At 37.9% G+C, this 22,822-nt stretch overlaps 1 protein-coding gene across 1 annotated transcript in view; it reads left to right on the top strand.

Moving 5' to 3' along the window:
* Nucleotides 1-22,822, top strand: part of LOC138324474 (protein FAM13A-like) — a 223,752-nt gene that overhangs the window by 58,950 nt on the left and 141,980 nt on the right. The window contains 1 exon segment of the mRNA XM_069269538.1: nt 15,731-15,897. Coding sequence (XP_069125639.1) covers nt 15,731-15,897 — 167 coding nt within the window.

The raw sequence follows: 22,822 nt of genomic DNA, 5'->3' as shown, positions 1-22,822 counted from the left end.
TCACTCGGCTGTAAATCTCCTCTAAACTAAGGTTTATCTTACTCAACTGTAGATCTCCTGTAAACTAAGGTATATCTCACTCAACTGTAAATCTCCTGTAAACTAAGGTATATCTCACTCAACTGTAAATTTCCTGTAAACTAAGGTATATCTCACTTAGGTATAGATCTCCTGTAAACTAAGGTATATCTCACTTAGGTATAGATCTCCTCTAAACTAGGGTATATCTCACTCAGTTCTAGATCTCCTGTAAACTAAGGTATATCTCACTCAACTGTAAATCTTCTGTAAACTAAGGTATATCTCACTCAACTGTAGATCTCCTGTAAACTAAGGTATATCTCACTCAACTGTAGATCTCCTGTAAACTAAGGTATATCTCACTCAGTCTGTAAATCTACTGTAAACTATGGTATATCTCACTCAACTGTAAATCTCCTGTAAACTAAGGTATATCTCACTCAACTGTAAATCTCCTGTAAACTAAGGTATATCTCACTCAGTCTGTAAATCTCCTCTAAACTAGGGTATATCTCACTCAGCTGTAGATCTCCTGTACACTAAGGTATATCTCACTCAGTCTGTAAATCTCCTCTAAACTAGGGTATATCTCACTCAGTCTGTAAATCTCCTCTAAACTAGGGTATATCTCACTCAGCTGTAGATCTCCTTTAAACTAAGGTATATCTCACTCAATTGTAGATCTCTGTAAACTAGGGTATATCTCACTCATTCTGTAGATCTCATGTAAACTAAAGTATCTCACTCTACTGTAGATCTCTGTAAACTAGGGTATATCTCACTCAACTGTAGATCTCTGTAAACAAGGGTATATCTCACTCAACTGTAGATCTCCTGTACACTAAGGTATATCTCACTCAGTCTGTAAATCTACTGTAAACTAAAGTATATCTCACTCAACTGTAAATCTCCTGTAAACTAAGGTATATCCCACTCAAATGTAGATCTCCTTTTAACTAAAGCATATCTCACTCAGTGTGTAAATCTCCTCTATACTAAGGTATATCTCACTCAACTGTAGATCTCCTGTAAACTAAGGTATATCTCACTCAGTCTGTAGATCTCCTGTAAACTAAGGTATATCTCACTCAACTGTAAATCTCCTGTAAACTAAGATATATCTCACTCAACTGTAAATCTCCTGTAAACTAAGGTATATCTCACTCAACTGTAGATCTCATGTAAACTAAGGTATATCTCACTCGACTGTAAATCTTCTGTAAACTAAGGTATATCTCACTCAACTGTAGATCTCCTGTAAACTAAGGTATATCTCACGCACCTGTACATCTCTGTAAACTAAGGTATATCTCACTCAACTGTAAATCTCCTGTAAACTAAGGTATATCTCACTCAGCTGTAAATCTTCTGTAAACTAAGGTATATCTCACTCAACTGTAGATCTCCTGTAAACTAAGGTATATCTCATGCACCTGTACATCTCCTGTAAACTAAGGTATATCTCACTCAACTGTAAATCTCCTGTAAACTAAGGTATATCTCACTCAGCTGTAGATCTCTTCTAAACTAGGGTATATCTCACTCAGCTGTAGATCTCCTGTAAACTAAGGTATATCTCACTCAACTGTAGATCTCCTGTAAACTAAGGTATATCTCACTCAACTGTAGATCTCCTGTAAACTAAGGTATATCTCACTCAGCTGTAGATCTCCTCTAAACTAAGGTATATCTCACTCAGCTGTAGATCTCCTGTAAACTAAGGTATATCTCACTCAGCTGTAGATCTCCTGTAAACTAAGGTATATCTCACTCAACTGTAGATCTCCTGTAAACTAAGGTATATCTCACTCAACTGTAGATCTCCTGTAAACTAAGGTATATCTCACTCAGCTGTAGATCTCCTCTAAACTAAGGTTTATCTCACTCAACTGTAGATCTCCTGTAAACTAAGGTATATCTCACTCAACTGTAAATCTCCTGTAAACTAAGGTATATCTCACTCAACTGTAAATCTCCTGTAAACTAAGGTATATCTCACTCAACTGTAGATCTCTGTAAACTAAGGTATATTTTACTCAACTGTAAATCTCCTGTAAACTAAGGTATATCTCACTCAATTGTAGATCTCCTGTAAACTAAGGTATATCTCACTCAGTCTGTAAATCTCCTGTAAACTAAGGTATATCTCACTCAACTGTAGATCTCTTCTAAACTAGGGTATATCTCACTCAGTGTGTAAATCTCCTCTAAACTAGGGTATATCTCACTCAGCTGTAGATCTCCTGTACACTAAGGTATATCTCACTCAGTCTGTAAATCTCCTCTAAACTAGGGTATATCTCACTCAACTGTAAATCTCCTGTATACTAAGGTATATCTCACTCAGTCTGTAGATCTCCTTTAAACTAAGGTATATCTCACTCAATTGTAGATCTCTGTAAACTAGGGTATATCTCACTCATTCTGTAGATCTCATGTAAACTAAAGTATCTCACTCTACTGTAGATCTCCTTTAAACTAAGGTATATCTCACGCACCTGTACATCTCTGTAAACTAAGGTATATCTCACTCAACTGTAGATCTCTGTAAACTAGGGTATATCTCACTCAAATGTAGATCTCTGTAAACTAAGGTATATCTCACTCAACTGTAGATCTCTGTAAACTAGGGTATATCTCACTCAACTGTAGATCTCCTGTACACTAAGGTATATCTCACTCAGTCTGTAAATCTACTGTAAACTAAGGTATATCTCACTCAACTGTAAATCTCCTGTAAACTAAGGTATATCCCACTCAAATGTGGATCTCCTTTTAACTAAGGTATATCTCACTCAGTGTGTAAATCTCCTCTAAACTAAGGTATATCTCACTCAACTGTAAATCTCCTGTAAACTAAGGTATATCTCACTCAACTGTAGATCTTCTGTAAACTAAGGTATATCTCACTCAACTGTAGATCTCCTGTAAACTAATGTATATCTCACTCAACTCTAAATACTCTGTAAACTAAGGTATATATCACTCAACTGAAGATCTCCTTTAAACTAAGGTATATCTCACTCAGTCTGTAAATATCCAGTAAACTAAGGTATATCTCATTCAACTGTAAATCTCCTGTAAACTAAGGTATATCTCACTCAACTGTAGATATCCAGTAAACTAAGGTATATCTCACTCAACTGTAAATCTCCTGTAAACTAAGGTATATCTCACTCAACTGTAGATCTCATGTAAACTAAGGTATATCTCACTCAACTGTAAATCTTCTGTAAACTAAGGTATATCTCACTCAACTGTAGATCTCCTGTAAAGTAAGGTATATCTCACGCACCTGTACATCTCTGTAAACTAAGGTATATCTCCCTGAACTGTAGATCTCATATAAAGTAAGGTATATCTCACTCAACTGTAAATCTCCTTTAAACTAATGTATATCTCACTCAGCTGTAAATCTCCTGTAAACTAAGGTATATCTCACTCAACTATAGATCTCCTGTAAACTAAGGTATATCTCACTCAGCTGTTGATCTCTTCTAAACTAAGGTATATCTCACTCAACTATAGATCTCCTGTAAACTAGGGTATATCTCACTCAGCTGTAGATCTCCTGTAAACTAAGGTATATCTCACTCAACTATAGATCTCCTGTAAACTAAGGTATATCTCACTCAACTATAGATCTCCTGTAAACTAAGGTATATCTCACTCAGCTGTAAGTCTCTTCTAAACTAAGGTATATCTCACTCAGCTGTAGATCTCCTGTAAACTAAGGTATATCTCACTCAGCTGTAAATCTCCTCTAAACCAAGGTATATCTCACTCAGCTGTAGATCTCCTGTAAACTAAGGTATATCTCACTCAGCTGTAAATCTCCTCTAAACCAAGGTATATCTCATTCAATTGTAAATCTCCTGTAAACTAAGGTATATCTCACTCAACTGTAGATCTCCTGTAAACTAAGGTATATCTCACTCAACTGTAAATCTCCAGTAAACTAAAGTATATCTCACTCAACTGTAGATCTCTGTAAACTAAGGTATATTTTACTCAACTGTAAATCTCCTGTAAACTAAGGTATATCTCACTCAATTGTAGATCTCCCGTAAACTAAGGTATATCTCACTCAGTCTGTAAATCTCCTGTAAACTAAGGTATATCTCAATCAACTGTAAATCTTCTGTAAACTAAGGTATATCTGACTCAACTGTAGATATCCTGTAAACTATGGTATATCTCACTTAGCTATAGATCTCCTCTAAACTAGGGTATATCTCACTCAGCTTTAGATCTCCTGTAAACTAAGGTATATCTCTCTCAGCTGTAAATCTCCTCTAATCTCTGGTATATGTCACTCAGCTGTAGATCTCCTGTAAACTAAAGTATCTCACTCAACTGTAGATATCCAGTAAACTAAGGTATATCTCACTCAACTGTAGATCTCCTGTAAACTAAAGTATATCTCACTCAACTGTAGATATCCAGTAAACTAAGGTATATCTCACTCAACTGTAGATCTCCTGTAAACTAAGGTATATCTCACACAACTGTAAATCTCCTGTAAACTAAAGTATATCTCACTCAACTGTAGATCTCCTGTAAACTAAGGTATATCTCACACAACTGTAAATCTCCTGTAAACTAAAGTATATCTCACTCAACTGTAAATCTCCTGTAAACTAAGGGATATATAGAGGTTACACAACGAGCAGCTATTGGATATTGAATTTATTTCACTCGAGTGAATTATTTTTTAAAAGTTACAAAAGACACGAGCTTTAGCGAGTGTCTTTTGTAACTTTTAAAAAATAATTCACGAGAGGGAAATTAATTCAATATCCAATAGTTGCGAGTGGTGTGACCTGTTTCTACCACAATGTTTTTCGTGACAATAAGCCCACGTTTTTTTTACTAGAGTTCCGTATGCAAATTAGGCGTAGTGATATAACCTGTATGATACAGAAACTAATTAATATGCAAAACATTCAATTTCGTAATTATTTTTTATTACTTTAATAATTGATAGTACACAAATATTTCTATAAAATAATGATAATTAAGTGTATTTGATATCCGAAACCTAGTCATTTCGTTCTCTTTAAATCATATTGACCGGGGACTATATGCGCGCATATTTAACAGTTGTGTGGCCTCGGCATGTGACGTAATTTTCCCGCGCGGAATGTTAACCCACTCTAGTCCGTGTCACTGTCGGAGTAAAGCACCCTTGGCCTTTGGCGTTTCCTACAAGTACACACGGACTTGTTTTTGATGTTTATTGTGAAAGATCCACCATTAATGGGTCCCGAAAACAATGACGGGAGCGTGTTTGGTAATGGTGGTCTGTTTGATACGTTTTGAAGTTGAACATCACCGTTTGATGACACTAGTGATGATGGCCGGGGGCCGGATGATGGATTGTTTGCTGGCTGACCGATCTGCTCTGAGTGCGCGTTCGACAATGTTCTTGAGATCGTCCTATGTTGGTTTGAGTTTATTGTTGAATAATTGTTAATACTCTGGATGTTCTTGTGTCCGGAAATCTGAAAGGATAAAAAAAAATGCAAAAATATGCAAGTGATTCGTAAAAAAGTTACAGTAGCCCTACTGTACCGAAATATTTGTGATGGGATGTATTTTCTTAAATAAAGGTAAGTCTGCATTAAAAACACACATTTTGTTATTATTTAACGTACAAGAATATTTATTAATACCTGCATAATCTGATTGGGAGGCAACCCGTTATCATTCAACTTCTGTACAAGATACTTTCTTGCGCTATGGTTCGTGAGGCGCTTTCCATTTCCCCCTGTTTTGCTCGTCAAGCCTAAAACATTTTTATTGCAAATATTGAAAAATCCTGTATCACGGGTCATAATTCAGTAATCATTTAGTATTAAAGTGCAAATAACCAGGACAATCGACCTTGACCTGTTGTGTGAAATTTTGAAATGCAACATGACATCGTGTACTGTTTCAGTACACACTGTAATACATTGTATAGCCTGTGTACAATCTGAAAGGGGCGGGGCTTAGTTTTTTGTTATTTTGTTGACAGCAGCTGTTTATTATAATGGAAGTTTAGGATGAATTCATAAAATAGTACCTGCATTTTCTGCCATTGTAGTCATGAATCTTCCCAGTTTATTTACGCCGACAGGCTGGCACTTAAACCACCTGCTAGATTTGTCCATATTTGTATTAGTGGCGATATAATAGGGGGCATCATCATGGCAGTATGTTGGCGGACGGCGAGAATGGTAGACCTTATAAGTGGCGACAGGGCAGCGTGATGGGGTTTTAGGGGTAGCCCAGGCGCGCGGGGGGGCGGCCCTTACATTCTTAGGATTTGATCCAGGCCTTGTTTTAGTTTGCCGTTCACGAAATTCAATGTACTCATTATTCTCTGAATCTTTACATAGCTTAATATCCCCCCAACACATATCCCTGTGTTCAGTAACACCTCGCATGCCAAAATGCACAGTATTTAGAAACCAAACTGTTCTTAACAAACTGTCAGGGTTGTGTGAACCAAGTTGACCTACGTCATACAATTTATCTATGTCTTTGTCTGAAACAGCATCAGCCCTCTTTTCTAAATTGCCCTTTCCCTCTCGTTTTAGCTTTTTTTTGTTCAGATTTGATAACCTCCATTACCTTAGAAAACTCTACACTTGTTGTTAGTTGTTTGCCGTAATCTTTCGATTTCAAATACCGATCAATGCTACATGCCATGTTTCTAATGGTAGCAGGTTCATATTCCTTTCCATGATTGTTTCTAACATTCATAAAAAAGATACAAAGTAACTTGTTCAGCTGAACTGGCGGAATTGATTCTAATGGCCTGTTTTCCTTGAGAACACTCTGAAAAAAAATCTCGTACTTTTTTCATATCTAAATCAGTTTTTTTCTTAGTGTTTTTGTTCACCTCTGAAGCAATGAATCTGTCAACATCAAAATCTTCTAATGAATCTTTGTCTGACAAATATAGATCATGGGGCTTATCAACTGGGGGTGTTAATGTACTCTGAATGGTTTCCGATATCGTGACAGATCTAACATTAGTTTGTGATATTGTAACGTCGCGACCCGGGCATGACGGTATGACGTCGAACCGATACCGGGCTTCAGTTGCTATTTTGCCTGAATCAAACTGAATTTCAAATCGGTCGAAACCATAATTAGTGTCTGCATTTGAAATAGCCTTGATTACTCCCCTTTCCCCGTCACATAGCTTCACTCTGTCGCCAATATTGACCAAATCTTCGTCCATCGCAGCCATGATGTTGACGTTGAAAGCAGACGACGTAAACATTGATCACGTGGGGTAGAAAAAGTAGTACCAGTCAAAGGTCAATTTCTCCACCAATCAAAACGCCGGAAGGTTATATTCCACTAGTGGAATATCAATATATATAATCAACGGTGTGTACATATAACCAATGGCCTGAGAGTTGAATAAATCGACACATTGTGGTAGAAATCACTCAGCTGTAGATATCCTGTAAACTAAGGTATATATCACTCAACTGAAGATCTCCTTTAAACTAAGGTATATCTCACTCAGTCTGTAGATCTCCTGTAAACTAAGGTATATCTCACTCAACTGTAAATCTCCTCTAAACTAAGGTATATCTCACTCAACTGTAGATCTCCTGTAAACTAAGGTATATCTCACTCAGTCTGTAAATATCCTGTAAACTAATGTATATCTCACTCAACTGTAGATATCCAGTAAACTAAGGTATATCTCACTCAACTGTAAATCTCCTGTAAACTAAGGTATATCTCATTCAACTGTAAATCTCCTGTAAACTAAGGTATACATCACTCAACTGTAAATATCCTGTAAACTAATGTATATCTCACTCAACTGTAGATATCCAGTAAACTAAGGTATATCTCACTCAACTGTAAATCTCCTCTAAACTAAGGTATATTCTACTCAACTGTAGATCTCCTGTAAACTAAGGTATATCTCACTCAGTCTGTAAATCTCCTCTAAACTAGGGTATATCTCACTCAGTCTGTAAATCTCCTCTAAATTAGGGTATATCTCACTCAGCTGTAGATCCTCTGTAAACTAGGGTATATCTCACTCAGTCTGTAAATCTACTGTAAACTAAGGTATATCTCCCTCAACTGTAAATCTCCTGTAAACTAAGGTATATCTCACTCAACTGTAGATCTCCTTTTAACTAAGGTATATCTCACTCAGTGTGTAAATCTCCTCTAAACTAAGGTATATCTCACTCAACTGTAAATCTCCTGTAAACTAAGGTATATCTCACTCAACTGTAGATCTCCTGTAAACTAAGGTATATCTCATTCAACTGTAGATCTCCTGTAAACTAATGTATATCTCACTCAACTGTAAATATCCTGTAAACTAAGGTATATATCACTCAACTGTAAATATCCTGTAAACTAAGGTATATCTCACTCAACTGTAGATCTCCTGTAAACTAAGGTATATCTCACTCAACTGTAGATCTCCTGTACAATAAGGTATATCTCACTCAACTGTAGATCTCTTGTACACTAAGGTATATATCACTCAACTGAAGATCTCCTTTAAACTAAGGTATATCTCACTCAGCTGTAAATCTCCTCTAAACTAAGGTATATCTCACTCAACTATAGATCTCCTGTAAACTAAGGTATATCTCACTCAACTGTAGATATCCAGTAAACTAAGGTATATCTCACTCAACTGTAAATCTCCTGTAAACTAAGGTATATCTCACTCAACTGTAAATCTCCTGTAAACTAAGGTATATCTCACTCAACTGTAAATCTCCTGTAAACTAAGGTATATCTCACTCAACTGTAGATCTCCTGTAAACTAAGGTATATCTCACTCAGTCTGTAAATCTCCTGTAAACTAAGGTATATCTCAATCAACTGTAAATCTTCTGTAAACTAAGGTATATCTCACTCAAGTGTAGATCTCCTGTAAACTAAGGTATATCTCACTTAGCTATAGATCTCCTCTAAACTAGGGTATATCTCACTCAGCTGTAGATCTCCTGTAAACTAAGGTATATCTCTCTCAGCTGTAAATCTCCTCTAAACTCCGGTATATGTCACTCAGCTGTAGATCTCCTGTAAACTAAAGTATCTCACTCAACGTTAGATATCCAGTAAACTAAGGTATATCTCACTCAATTGTAGATCTCCAGTAAACTAAAGTATATCTCACTCAACTGTAGATCTCCAGTAAACTAAAATATCTCACTCAACTGTAGATCTCCTCTAAACTAGGGTATATCTCACTCAGCTGTAGATCTCCTGTAAACTAAGGTATATCTTTCTCAGCTGTAAATCTCCTCTAAACTCCGGTATATGTCACTCAGCTGTAGATCTCCTGTAAACTAAAGTATCTCACTCAACGTTAGATATCCAGTAAACTAAGGTATATCTCACTCAACTGTAGATCTCCAGTAAACTAAAGTATATCTCACTCAACTGTAGATATCCAGTAAACTAAGGTATATCTCACTCAACTGTAGATCTCCTGTAAACTAAGGTATATCTCACTCAGTCTGTAGATCTCCTGTAAACTAAGGTATAGCTCACACAACTGTAAATCTCCTGTAAACTAAAGTATATCTCACACAACTGTAAATCTCCTGTAAACTAAAGTATATCTCACTCAACTGTAGATCTACTGTAAACTAAGGTATATCTCACTCAGTCTGTAAATCTCCTCTAAACTAAGGAATATCTCACTCAACTGTAAATCTCCTGTAAACTAAGATATATATCACTCAACTGTAGATCTCCTGTAATCTAAGGTATATCTCACTCAACTTTAGATCTCCTGTAAACTAAGGTATATCTCACTCAACTGTAGATCTCCTGTAAACTAATGTATATCTCACTCAACTGTAGACAGACAATGTTTTGCCCTCATACACTGATCTACATTGAGTCAGACAATGTGTTGTCCTCATACACTGATCCACATTGAGACAGACAATATGTTGCCCTCATACACTGATACACATTGAGACAGACAATGTGTTGCCTTCATACACTGATCCACATTAAGACAGACAATATTTTGTCCTCGTACACTGATCCACATTGAGTCAGACAATGTGTTGCCCTCATACACTGATCCACATTGAGTCAATGTGTTGCCTTCATACACTGATCCACATTGAGTCAGACAATATGTTGCGCTCTTACACTGATCCACATGGAGTCAGACAATATTTTGTCCTCATACACTGATCCACATTGAGTCAGACAATATGTTGCCCACACTGATCCACATTGAGTCAGACAATATGTTGCCTTCATACACTGATCCACATTGAGACAGACAATATGTTGCCCTCATACACTGATCCACATTGAGACAGACAATATGTTGCCCTCATACACTGATCCACATTGAGACAGACAATGTGTTGCCCTCATACACTGATCCACATTGAGTCAATGTGTTGCCTTCATACACTGATCCACATTGAGACAGACAATGTGTTGTCCTCGTACACTGATCCACATTGAGTCAGACAATATGTTGCCCTCATTCACTTATCCACATTGAGTCAGACAATGTGTAGTCCTCATACACTGATCCACATTGAATCAGACAGTGTGTTGCCTTCATACACTGATCCACATTGAGACAGACAATATGATGCCCTCATACACTGATCCACATTGAGACAGACAATGTGTTGTCCTCGTACACTGATCCACATTGAGACAGACAATATGTTGCCCTCATTCACTTATCCACATTGAGTCAGACAATGTGTTGCCCTCATACACTGATCCACATTGAGTCAGACAGTGTGTTGCCTTCATACACTGATCCACATTGAGACAGACAATATGATGCCCTCATACACTGATCCTCATTGAGACAGACAATATGTTGCCCTCATACACTGATCCACATTGAGACAGACAATGTGTTGCCTTCATACACTGATCCACATTGAGACAGACAATATGATGCCCTCATACACTGATCCACATTGAGTCAGACAATGTGTTGCCCTCATACACTGATTCACATTGAGTCAGACAATGTGTTGCCCTCATACACTGATCCTCATTGAGACAGACAATATGTTGCCCTCATACACTTATCCACATTGAGACAGACAATATGTTGCCCTCATACACTGATCCACATTGAGTCAATGTGTTGCTATCATACACTGATCCACATTGAGTCAGACAATGTGTTGCCCTCATACACTGATCCTCATTAAGACAGACAATATGTTGCCCTCATACACTTATCCACATTGAGACAGACAATATGTTGCTTTCATACACTGATCCACATTGTGTCAGACAATGTATTGCCCTCATACACTGATCCACATTGAGTCAGACCATGTGTTGCCATCATACACTGATCCACATTGAGACAGACAATATGTTGCTTTCATACACTGATCCACATTGAGTCAGACAATGTGTTGCCCTCATACACTGAACCACAGTGAGTCAGACAATATGTTGCCCTCATACACTGATCAAAATTGAGACAGACAATTTGTTGCCCTCATACACAGATCTGCATTGAGTCAGACAATGTGTTGCCCTCATACACTTATCCACATTGAGTCAGACAGTGTGTTACCCTCATACACTGGTCCACATTGAGTCAGCCAATATGTTGCCCTGATACACTTATCCACATTGAGTCAGACAGTGTGTTATCCTCATACACTGATCCACATTGAGTCAGAAAATATGTTGCCCTCATACACTTATCCACATTGAGTCAGACAATATTTTGTCCTCATACACTGATCCACATTGAGACAGACAATATGTTGCCCTCATACACTGATCCACATTGAGTCAGACAATATGTTGCCCTCATACACTTATCCACATTGAGACAGAAAATATGTTGCCCTCATACACTGATCCACATTGAGTCAGACAATATGTTGCCCTCATACACTTATCCACATTGAGACAGAAAATATGTTGCATTCATACACTGATCCACATTGAGTCAGACAATATGTTGCCTTCATACACTGATCCACATTGAGTCAGACAATATGTTGCCCTCATACACTTATCCACATTGAGACAGACAATATGTTGCCCTCATACACTTATCCACATTGAGACAGACAATATGTTGCCCTCATACACTAATACACATTAAGACAGACAATGTGTTGCCTTCATACACTGATCCACATTGAGTCAGACAAGATGTTGCCCTCATACACTTATCCACATTGAGACAGAAAATATGTTGGATTCATACACTGATCCACATTGAGTCAGACAATGTGTTGCCCTCATACACTGATCCACATTGAGTCAGTCAATGTGTTGCCCTCATACACTTATCCACATTGAGTCAGACAATATTTTGCCCTCATACACTGATCCACATTGAGTCAGACAATGTGTTGTCCTCATACACTGATCCACATTGAGTCAGACAATGTGTTGCCCTCATACACTGATCCACATTGAGTCAGACAGTGTGTTACCCTCATATACTGATCCACATTGAGTCAGACAATATGTTGCTTTCATACACTGATCCACATTGAGGCAGACAATGTGTTGCCCTCATACACTTATCCACATTGAGTCAGACAATATTTTGCCCTCATACACTGATCCACATTGAGTCAGACAATATTTTGTCCTCATACACTGATCCACATTGAGTCAGACAATGTGTTGCCCTCATACACTGATCCACATTGAGTCAGACAATGTGTTGCCCTCATACACTAATCCACATTGAGTCAGACAGTGTGTTACCCTCATACACTGATCCACATTGAGTCAAACAATGTGTTGCCCTCATACACTTTTCCACATTGAGTCAGACAATGTGTTGTCCTCATACACTGATCCACATTGAGTCAGACAATGTGTTGCCCTCATACACTGATCCACATTGAGTCAGACAATATTTTGTCCTCATACACTGATCCACATTGAGTCAGACAATGTGTTGCCCTCATACACTTATCCACATTGAGTCAGACAATATTTTGCCCTCATACACTGATCCACATTGAGTCAGACAATGTGTTGTCCTCATACACTGATCCACATTGAGTCAGACAATGTGTTGTCCTCATACACTGATCCACATTGAGTCAGACAATATGTTGCCCTCATACACTGATCCACATTGAGTCAGACAGTGTGTTACCCTCATATACTGATCCACATTGAGTCAGATAATATGTTGCTTTCATACACTGATCCACATTGAGTCAGACAATGTGTTGCCCTCATACACTTATCCACATTGAGTCAGACAATATTTTGCCCTCATACACTGATCCACATTGAGTCAGACAATGTGTTGCCCTCATACACTGATCCACAGTGAGTCAGACAATATTTTGTCCTCATACACTGATCCACATTGAGTCAGACAATGTGTTGCCCTCATACACTGATTCACATTGAGTCAGACAATGTGTTGCCCTCATACACTAATCCACAGTGAGTCAGACAATATTTTGTCCTCATACACTGATCCACATTGAGTCAGACAATATTTTGTCCTCATACACTGATCCACATTGAGTCAGACAATGTGTTGCCCTCATACACTGATCCACATTGAGTCAGACAATGTGTTGCCCTCATACACTGATTCACATTGAGTCAGACAATGTGTTGCCCTCATACACTAATCCACAGTGAGTCAGACAATATTTTGTCCTCATACACTGATCCACATTGAGTCAGACAATGTGTTGTCCTCATACACTGATCCACATTGAGTCAGACAATGTGTTGCCCTCATACACTGATCCACATTGAGTCAGACAATATTTTGCCCTCCTACACTGATCCACATTGATTCAGACAATTTGTTGTCCTCATACACTGATCCACATTGAGTCAGACAATATGTTGCCCTCATACACTGATCCACATTGAGTCAGACAGTGTGTTACCCTCATATACTGATCCACATTGAGTCAGACAATATGTTGCCTTCAAGCAGTGACAGGAACATTGAGTTGGATTGCCAGTCCAATTCTCAGTGCTTTGCTACCTACAACTAGTGAATGTTAGTCAATTTAGAAATAGGAATCCTCAGTTTAGGTATATAGGCATTTATCAGATGGTTACTGCTGTGTAAGCTATATATAGACAAGTGTATATGCTTCAGGACAAGGAAGGCCTAGAGTGGCTGATTGCCTTCGTTCCTTAGCATGCTTTGCTCATCTCATTTATCTAGCTGTACGCTTGATGAAAATGTGTCAATCTTTGGTGGTCAACATGTCATCCCATATTTAGTTGGAGCCAAACAAAAAAAGTCTCACAAGAGATTTAATACATGTCAACACATAAAGGAGATGCACAGTAAAGTGAAGGACACATAGCCTTGAGACAAAAAATACAACCTGTCTGTGCAGTTTAAAGAGCATTAGAGATATATAAGGCTGTCTTGTACAGTGGAACATAGATGTCAGCTAAGTGACCTTTTAACATGGTGTGATATAATGATAAGGCTGTACACAGTAACAGTTTCTGCTAGGATTACCAACTAAAAGCTTTCCATTTAATTTCAACTCTGAAACTCTTTTTGGAACAAATCAATTTTGTGTATTTTTCAGAGGTTTGAAAATAAGAGGAAAAAAAAGAATGAAACATTGTATTGCAGATTCCCTGTTAGAGTTGACATTTCTGGAGGATAACAAGGAGACATTGGAAACCACTTTTATTAGGCCATGTTTCACGTCTCGGTTATCAAGAGCTGTAAAGGATATTTGCATTTAGTAAAATTCGTACAACTATTCCTGACATTTTTATATATATGTGTGACTAGATAGTGCCATATTGATGGACTCCCCATTTCTGGCCATGTCTACTTCAGTCAAAGCTGTTTTACTCATTTGAAATTTGTGTCATCCATATAAATAAAAAAAGTTAATGTTATTACAGTTATCACCCTCTAGAATATGACATCAGGAAGTCAAAACAAATTGTATCTTAATCTTGAGATATTGTAATGAGACATGAAGAGTTCTCTATGAAATAAAGCTATTAATTATGTTTAAGAACTAGACGTTTTATTTTAGGAAGCGTTCACTATAGTATGTATTGCCATGGTGGATTTCAGACTGAATTGTCCTCGTGCCAACATTCTGACATCTGTACAAAACCAGCGTGTGATAAACAGTTTTGCTATAAACATGTTTTGATTATGGCTGGTGTAACAGGTAGTCAGGACTGTAGGAATTCGGTGAGAGGTGCTGGCACTCCCTGGAAGTCCTCAATGTAACATATCTACTGTTAAATTTGGTATTAATTGTATGTTCTGTAAAGTTTGGTATTAATTATATGTTCTGTGAAGTTTGACTGTATTGTACAAAGCATTTTTCAGTCTAATCTGGAATATAACGATATTGTACATGGTATTTTTCAGTCTAAGCTGGAATATAACAATATTGTACATTGTATTTTTCAGTCTAAACTGGAATATAACAATATTGTACATTGAATTTTTCAGTCTAAACTGGAATATGACTGTATTCTTCATAGTATTTTTCAGTCTAAGCTGGGATATTACTTTATTTTACATGGTATTTTTCAGTCTAAGCTTGGATATTATGGTATTATACATTGTATTTTTCACTCTTAGCTGAAATATGACAGTATTGTACATTGTATTTTTCAGTCTAAGCTGGGATAATATGGTATTATACATTGTATTTTTCTGCCTAAATTGGAATATGACCGTATTATACATTGTATTTTTCAGTCTAAGCTGGAATATGACAGTACCCAGTACCAGGATCATGACGATTGGGACCACAGTGAGGGTTCATCCTCGGCCAATCACCGACCTATAAGTCCACGCTTCAGTGATGATGAGCTTGTTGCTGGACGTGCCTCACCATTCATCCTTGGCCAATCACCGACCTATAAGTCCACGCTTCAGTGATGATGAGCTTGTTGCTGGACGTGCCTCACCATTCATCCTTGACAGGTAAACTATCTTTATTTATGTGTTATGTCTTTCATTAGTCAGGATTAATTCAGCCGATATGTACGGTCTTCATCTTTATAGTCAGGATTAATTCAGCAGATATGTACGGTCTTCATCTTTATGGTCAGGATTAATTCAGCAGATATGTACGGTCTTCATCTTTATAGTCAGGGTTAATTCAGCACATATGTACGGTCTTCATCTTTATAGTCAGGATTAATTCAGCAGATATGTACGGTCTTCATCTTTATAGTCAGGATTAATTCAGCAGATATGTACGGTCTTCATCTTTAAAGTCAGGATTAATTCAGCAGATATGTACGGTCTTCATCTTTATAGTCAGGATTAATTCAGCACATATGTACGGTCTTCATCTTTATAGTCAGGGTTAATTCAGCACATATGTACGGTCTTCATCTTTATAGTCAGGATTAATTCAGCAGATATGTACGGTCTTCATCTTTATAGTCAGGATTAATTCAGCAGATATGTACGGTCTTCATCTTTTTAGTCAGGATTAATTCAGCACATATGTACGGTCTTCATCTTTATGGTCAGGATTAATTCAGCAGATATGTACGGTCTTCATCTTTATAGTCAGGATTAATTCAGCAGATATGTACGGTCTTCATCTTTATGGTCAGGATTAATTCAGCACATATGTACGGTCTTCATTTTTATAGTCAGGATTAATTCAGCAGATATGTACGGTCTTCACCTTATGGTCAGGATTAATTCAGCAGATATGTACGGTCTTCATTTTTATGGTCAGGATTAATTCAGCAGATATGTACGGTCTTCATCTTTATAGTCAGGATTAATTCAGCACATATGTACGGTCTTCATTTTTATAGTCAGGATTAATTCAGCAGATATGTACGGTCTTCATTTTTATAGTCAGGATTAATTCAGCAGATATGTACGGTCTTCATCTTTATGGTCAGGATTAATTCAGCAGATATGTACGGTCTTCATCTTTATAGTCAGGATTAATTCAGCACATATGTACGGTCTTCATCTTTATAGTAAGGGTTAATTCAGCAGATATGTACGGTCTTCATCTTTATAGTCAGGATTAATTCAGCACATATGTACGGTCTTCATCTTTATAGTAAGGGTTAATTCAGCAGATATGTACCGGTCTTCATCTTTATAGTAAGGGTTAATTCAGCAGATATGTACGGTCTTCATTTTTATAGTCAGGATTAATTCAGCACATATGTACGGTCTTCATCTTTATAGTAAGGGTTAATTCAGCAGATATGTACGGTCTTCATCTTTATAGTCAGGGTTAATTCAGCACATATGTACGGTCTTCATCTTTAAGTCAGGGTTAATTCAGCACATATGTACGGTCTTCATCTTTATAGTCAGGGTTAATTCAGCAGATATGTACGGTCTTCATCTTTTTAGTCAGGGTTAATTCAGCAGATATGTACGGTCTTCATCTTTATAGTCAGGGTTAATTCAGCAGATATGTACGGTCTTCATCTTTTTAGTCAGGGTTAATTCAGCAGATATGTACGGTCTTCATCTTTTTAGTCAGGGTTAATTCAGCAGATATGTACGGTCTTCATCTTTTTAGTCAGGGTTAATTCAGCACATATGTACGGTCTTCATCTTTTTAGTCAGGGTTAATTCAGCAGATATGTACGGTCTTCATCTTTATAGTCAGGGTTAATTCAGCACATATGTACAGTCTTCATCTTTATAGTCAGGGTTAATTCAGCAGATATGTATGGTCTTCATCTTTATAGTCAGGATTAATTCAGCAGATATGTACGGTCTTCATCTTTATAGTCAGGATTAATTCAGCAGATATGTACGGTCTTCATCTTTTTAGTCAGGATTAATTCAGCAGATATGTACGGTCTTCATCTTTATAGTCAGGGTTAATTCAGCAGATATGTACGGTCTTCATCTTTATAGTCAGGGTTAATTCAGCAGATATGTACGGTCTTCATCTTTATAGTCAGGGTTAATTCAGCAGATATGTACGGTCTTCATCTTTATAGTCAGGGTTAATTCAGCAGATATGTACGGTCTTCATCTTTTTAGTCAGGGTTAATTCAGCAGATATGTACGGTCTTCATCTTTTTAGTCAGGGTTAATTCAGCAGATATGTACGGTCTTCATCTTTTTAGTCAGGGTTAATTCAGCACATATGTACGGTCTTCATCTTTATAGTCAGGGTTAATTCAGCACATATGTACGGTCTTCATCTTTATAGTCAGGGTTAATTCAGCAGATATGTACGGTCTTCATCTTTATAGTCAGGGTTAATTCAGCAGATATGTACGGTCTTCATCTTTATAGTCAGGGTTAATTCAGCAGATATGTACGGTCTTCATCTTTATAGTCAGGGTTAATTCAGCAGATATGTACGGTCTTCATCTTTATAGTCAGGGTTAATTCAGCAGATATGTACGGTCTTCATCTTTATAGTCAGGGTTAATTCAGCAGATATGTACGGTCTTCATCTTTATAGTCAGGGTTAATTCAGCACATATGTACGGTCTTCATCTTTTTAGTCAGGGTTAATTCAGCAGATATGTACGGTCTTCATCTTTATAGTCAGGGTTAATTCAGCACATATGTACGGTCTTCATCTTTTTAGTCAGGATTAATTCAGCAGATATGTACGGTCTTCATCTTTATAGTCAGGATTAATTCAGCAGATATGTACGGTCTTCATCTTTATAGTCAGGGTTAATTCAGCACATATGTACGGTCTTCATCTTTATAGTCAGGGTTAATTCAGCAGATATGTACGGTCTTCATCTTTTTAGTCAGGGTTAATTCAGCAGATATGTACGGTCTTCATCTTTATAGTCAGGGTTAATTCAGCAGATATGTACGGTCTTCATCTTTTTAGTCAGGGTTAATTCAGCAGATATGTACGGTCTTCATCTTTTTAGTCAGGGTTAATTCAGCAGATATGTACGGTCTTCATCTTTTTAGTCAGGGTTAATTCAGCACATATGTACGGTCTTCATCTTTTTAGTCAGGGTTAATTCAGCAGATATGTACGGTCTTCATCTTTATAGTCAGGATTAATTCAGCAGATATGTACGGTCTTCATCTTTATAGTCAGGGTTAATTCAGCAGATATGTACGGTCTTCATCTTTATAGTCAGGGTTAATTCAGCAGATATGTACGGTCTTCATCTTTATAGTCAGGGTTAATTCAGCAGATATGTACGGTCTTCATCTTTATAGTCAGGGTTAATTCAGCAGATATGTACGGTCTTCATCTTTATAGTCAGGGTTAATTCAGCAGATATGTACGGTCTTCATCTTTATAGTCAGGGTTAATTCAGCACATATGTACGGTCTTCATCTTTTTAGTCAGGATTAATTCAGCAGATATGTACGGTCTTCATCTTTATAGTCAGGGTTAATTCAGCACATATGTACGGTCTTCATCTTTATAGTCAGGATTAATTCAGCAGATATGTACGGTCTTCATCTTTTTAGTCAGGGTTAATTCAGCAGATATGTACGGTCTTCATCTTTATAGTCAGGGTAAATTCAGCAGATATGTACGGTCTTCATCTTTAAAAAATCACATTCATTTATCTTTTTTCAAATCGCTTTTTGTCCGTGGTCCGTCGTCTGTCCTTCCGTCCGTCCGTCCTTCCGTCAGTCCGTCCTTCAGTCTCTCCGTCCTTTCATCCGTTAACAATTCTTATTACTGCTATTTTTCAGAAAGTACTGAAGGTATGTTTCGCAAATTTTATATGTAGGTTCCCCTAGGGCCCTGGTTGTGCATATAGTATTTTGGGACCAATCGGTCAACAAAATGGCTGCCAGACAGCCATCTTGGATTTTGATTGTTAAAGTTTGTTACCGCTATATCTCAGAATGTACTGAAGGGATCTTTCTCAAATTTCACATGTAAGTTCCCCTAGGGGCCTAGTTGTGCATATTGCATTTTGGGACCAATCGGTTAACAAGATGGCCGACAGGCAGCCATCTTGGATTTTGACAATTGAAGTTTGTTACCGCTATTTCTCAGAAGGTACTGAAGGGATCTGTCTCAAATTGCATGTGCAGGTTCCCCTAGGGGCCTAGTTGTGCATATTGCATTTTGGGACCAATCAATGAACAAGATGGCCGACAGGCCGCCATCTTGGATTTTGACAATTGAACTTTGTTACAGCTATTTCTCAGAAAGTACTGAAGGGATCTGTTTCAAATTGCATTTGCAGATTCCCCTAGGGGTTCAGTTGTGCATATTGCATTTTGGGACCAATTGATTAACAAGATGGCCGACAGGACGCCATCTTGGATTTTGATAGTTAGAGCTTGTTACCACTATTTCTCAGAAAGTACTCAAGGGATCTGTATCAAATTGCATGTGCAGATTCCCCTAGGGGTCTAGTTGTGCATATTGCATTTTCAAACCCATCGGTGAACAAGATGGCCGACAGGACGCCATCTTGGATTTTGATAGTTGAAGCTTGTTACCACTATTTCTTAGAAAGTACTGAAGGGATCTGTCTCAAATTTCATGTGCAGGTTCCCCTAGGTCCCTGGTTATACATATTGCATTTTGGTACCGATCAGTGAGCAAGATGGCCGACAGGATGCCATCTTGGATTTTGACATTTGAAGTTTTTTTCCGCTATGTCTAAGAATGTACTGAAGGGATCTGTCTCAAATTGAATGTGCAGGTTCTTCTAGGGGTCTAGTTGTGCATATTGCATTTTAGGACCGATCGGTGAACAAGATGGCCAACAGGTAGCCATCTAGGATTTTGATAATTGAATTTGTTACTGTTATATATCTCAGAAAGCAGTCAAAGGATCTTTTTGAAATTTCATGTGTAGTAATATATAGTAAAAGCTTGAAAAGCAGAGAAAAGATCCCTCTTTCCTTTGTCAGACAAAGATCGTTCTTAGGTGGGCGCCAAGATCCCCCTGGGATCTCTTGTTTGTTAGACTGGCAAAAGTAACAAAGAACATTGGCTGCTAGATCTGTTACAACAGAAACAATGGTATGATTACTGGTCTGTGACACAACAGACACATTGGTATGATATCTGGTCTGTGACACAACAGAAACAATGGTATGATAACTGGTCTGTGACACAACAGACACATTGGTATGATATCTGGTCTGTGACACAACAGAAACAATGGTATGATAACTGGTCTGTGACACAACAGAAACAATGGTATGATAACTGGTCTGTGACACAACAGAAACATTGGTATGATAACTAGTCTGTGAGACAACAGAAACATTGGTATGATAACTGGTCTGTGACAAAACAGAAACATTGGTATGATAACTAGTCTGCGACACCAAAAACATTGGTATGATAACTGGTCCCTGACACAACAGAAACAATGGTATGATAACTGGTCTGTGACACAACAGAAACAATGGTATGATAACTGGTCTTTGACACAACAGAAACAATGGAATGATAACTGGTCTGTGACACAACAGAAACAATGGTATGATTACTGGTCTGTAACACAACAGAAACAATGGTATGATAACTGGTCTGTGACAAAACAGAAACAATGGTATGATTACTGGTCTGTGACACAACAGAAACAATGGTATGATAACTGGTCTGTGACACAACAGAAACAATGGTATGATAACTGGTCTGTGACACAACAGAAACAATGGTATGATATCTGGTCTGTGACACAACAGAAACAATGGTATGATAACTGGTCTGTGACACAACAGAAACATTGGTATGATATCTGGTCTGTGACACAACAGAAACATTGGTATGATAACTGGTCTGTGACACAACAGAAACATTGGTATGATAACTGGTCTGTGACACAACAGAAACATTGGTATGATAACTGGTCTGTGACACAACAGAAACAATGGTATGATTACTGGTCTGTGACACAACAGAAACAATGGTATGATAACTGGTCTGTGACACAAAAGAAACATTGGTATGATATCTGGTCTGTGACACAACAGAAACAATGGTATGATAACTGGTCCCTGACACAACAGAAACAATGGTATTGAATTGGATAGTAATACAATCACACCAGAATTGCGTAGTGGTACAATCACACCAGAACTGGGTAGTGATACAATCACACCAGAACTGGGTAGTGATACAATCACACCAGAACTGGGTAGGGATACAATCACACCAGAAGTGGGTAGTGATACAATCACACCAGAACTGGGTAGTGATACATACAATCACACCAGAACTGGGTAGTGATACAATCACACTAGAACTGGGTAGTGATACAATCACACCAGAACTGGGTAGTGATACAGTCACACCAGAATTGCGTAGTGGTACAATCACACCAGAATTGCGTAGTGGTACAATCACACCAGAACTGGGTAGTGGTACAATCACACCAGAACTGGGTAGTGATACAATCATACCAGAACTGGGTAGTGATACAATCACACCAGAACTGGGTAGTGATACAATCACACCAGAACTGGGTAGTGATACAATCACACCAGAACTGGGTAGTGATACAATCACACCAGAACTGGGTAGTAATACAATCACACCAGAGAACTGGGCAGTGATACAATCACACCAGAACTGGATAGAGATACAATCACACTAGAACTGGGTAATGATACAATTACACCAGAACTAGGTAGTGAAACAATTACACCAGAACTGGGTAGTGATACAATCACACCAGAACTGGGTAGTGATACAATCACACCAGAACTGGGTAGTGATACAATCACACCAGAACTGGGTAGTGATACAATCACACCAGAACTGGGTAGTGATACAATCACACCAGAACTGGGTAGTGAATACAATCACACAGAACTGGGTAGTGATACAATCACACCAGAACTGGGTAGTGATACAATCACACCAGAACTGGGTAG

This window comes from Argopecten irradians, chromosome 5 (assembly GCF_041381155.1).
Source record: "Argopecten irradians isolate NY chromosome 5, Ai_NY, whole genome shotgun sequence".
NCBI classification, from domain to species: Eukaryota; Metazoa; Mollusca; class Bivalvia; order Pectinida; family Pectinidae; genus Argopecten; species Argopecten irradians.
The sequence above is the reverse complement of the archived record's forward strand: the minus strand, read 5'-3'. Positions and strand labels throughout refer to the sequence as shown.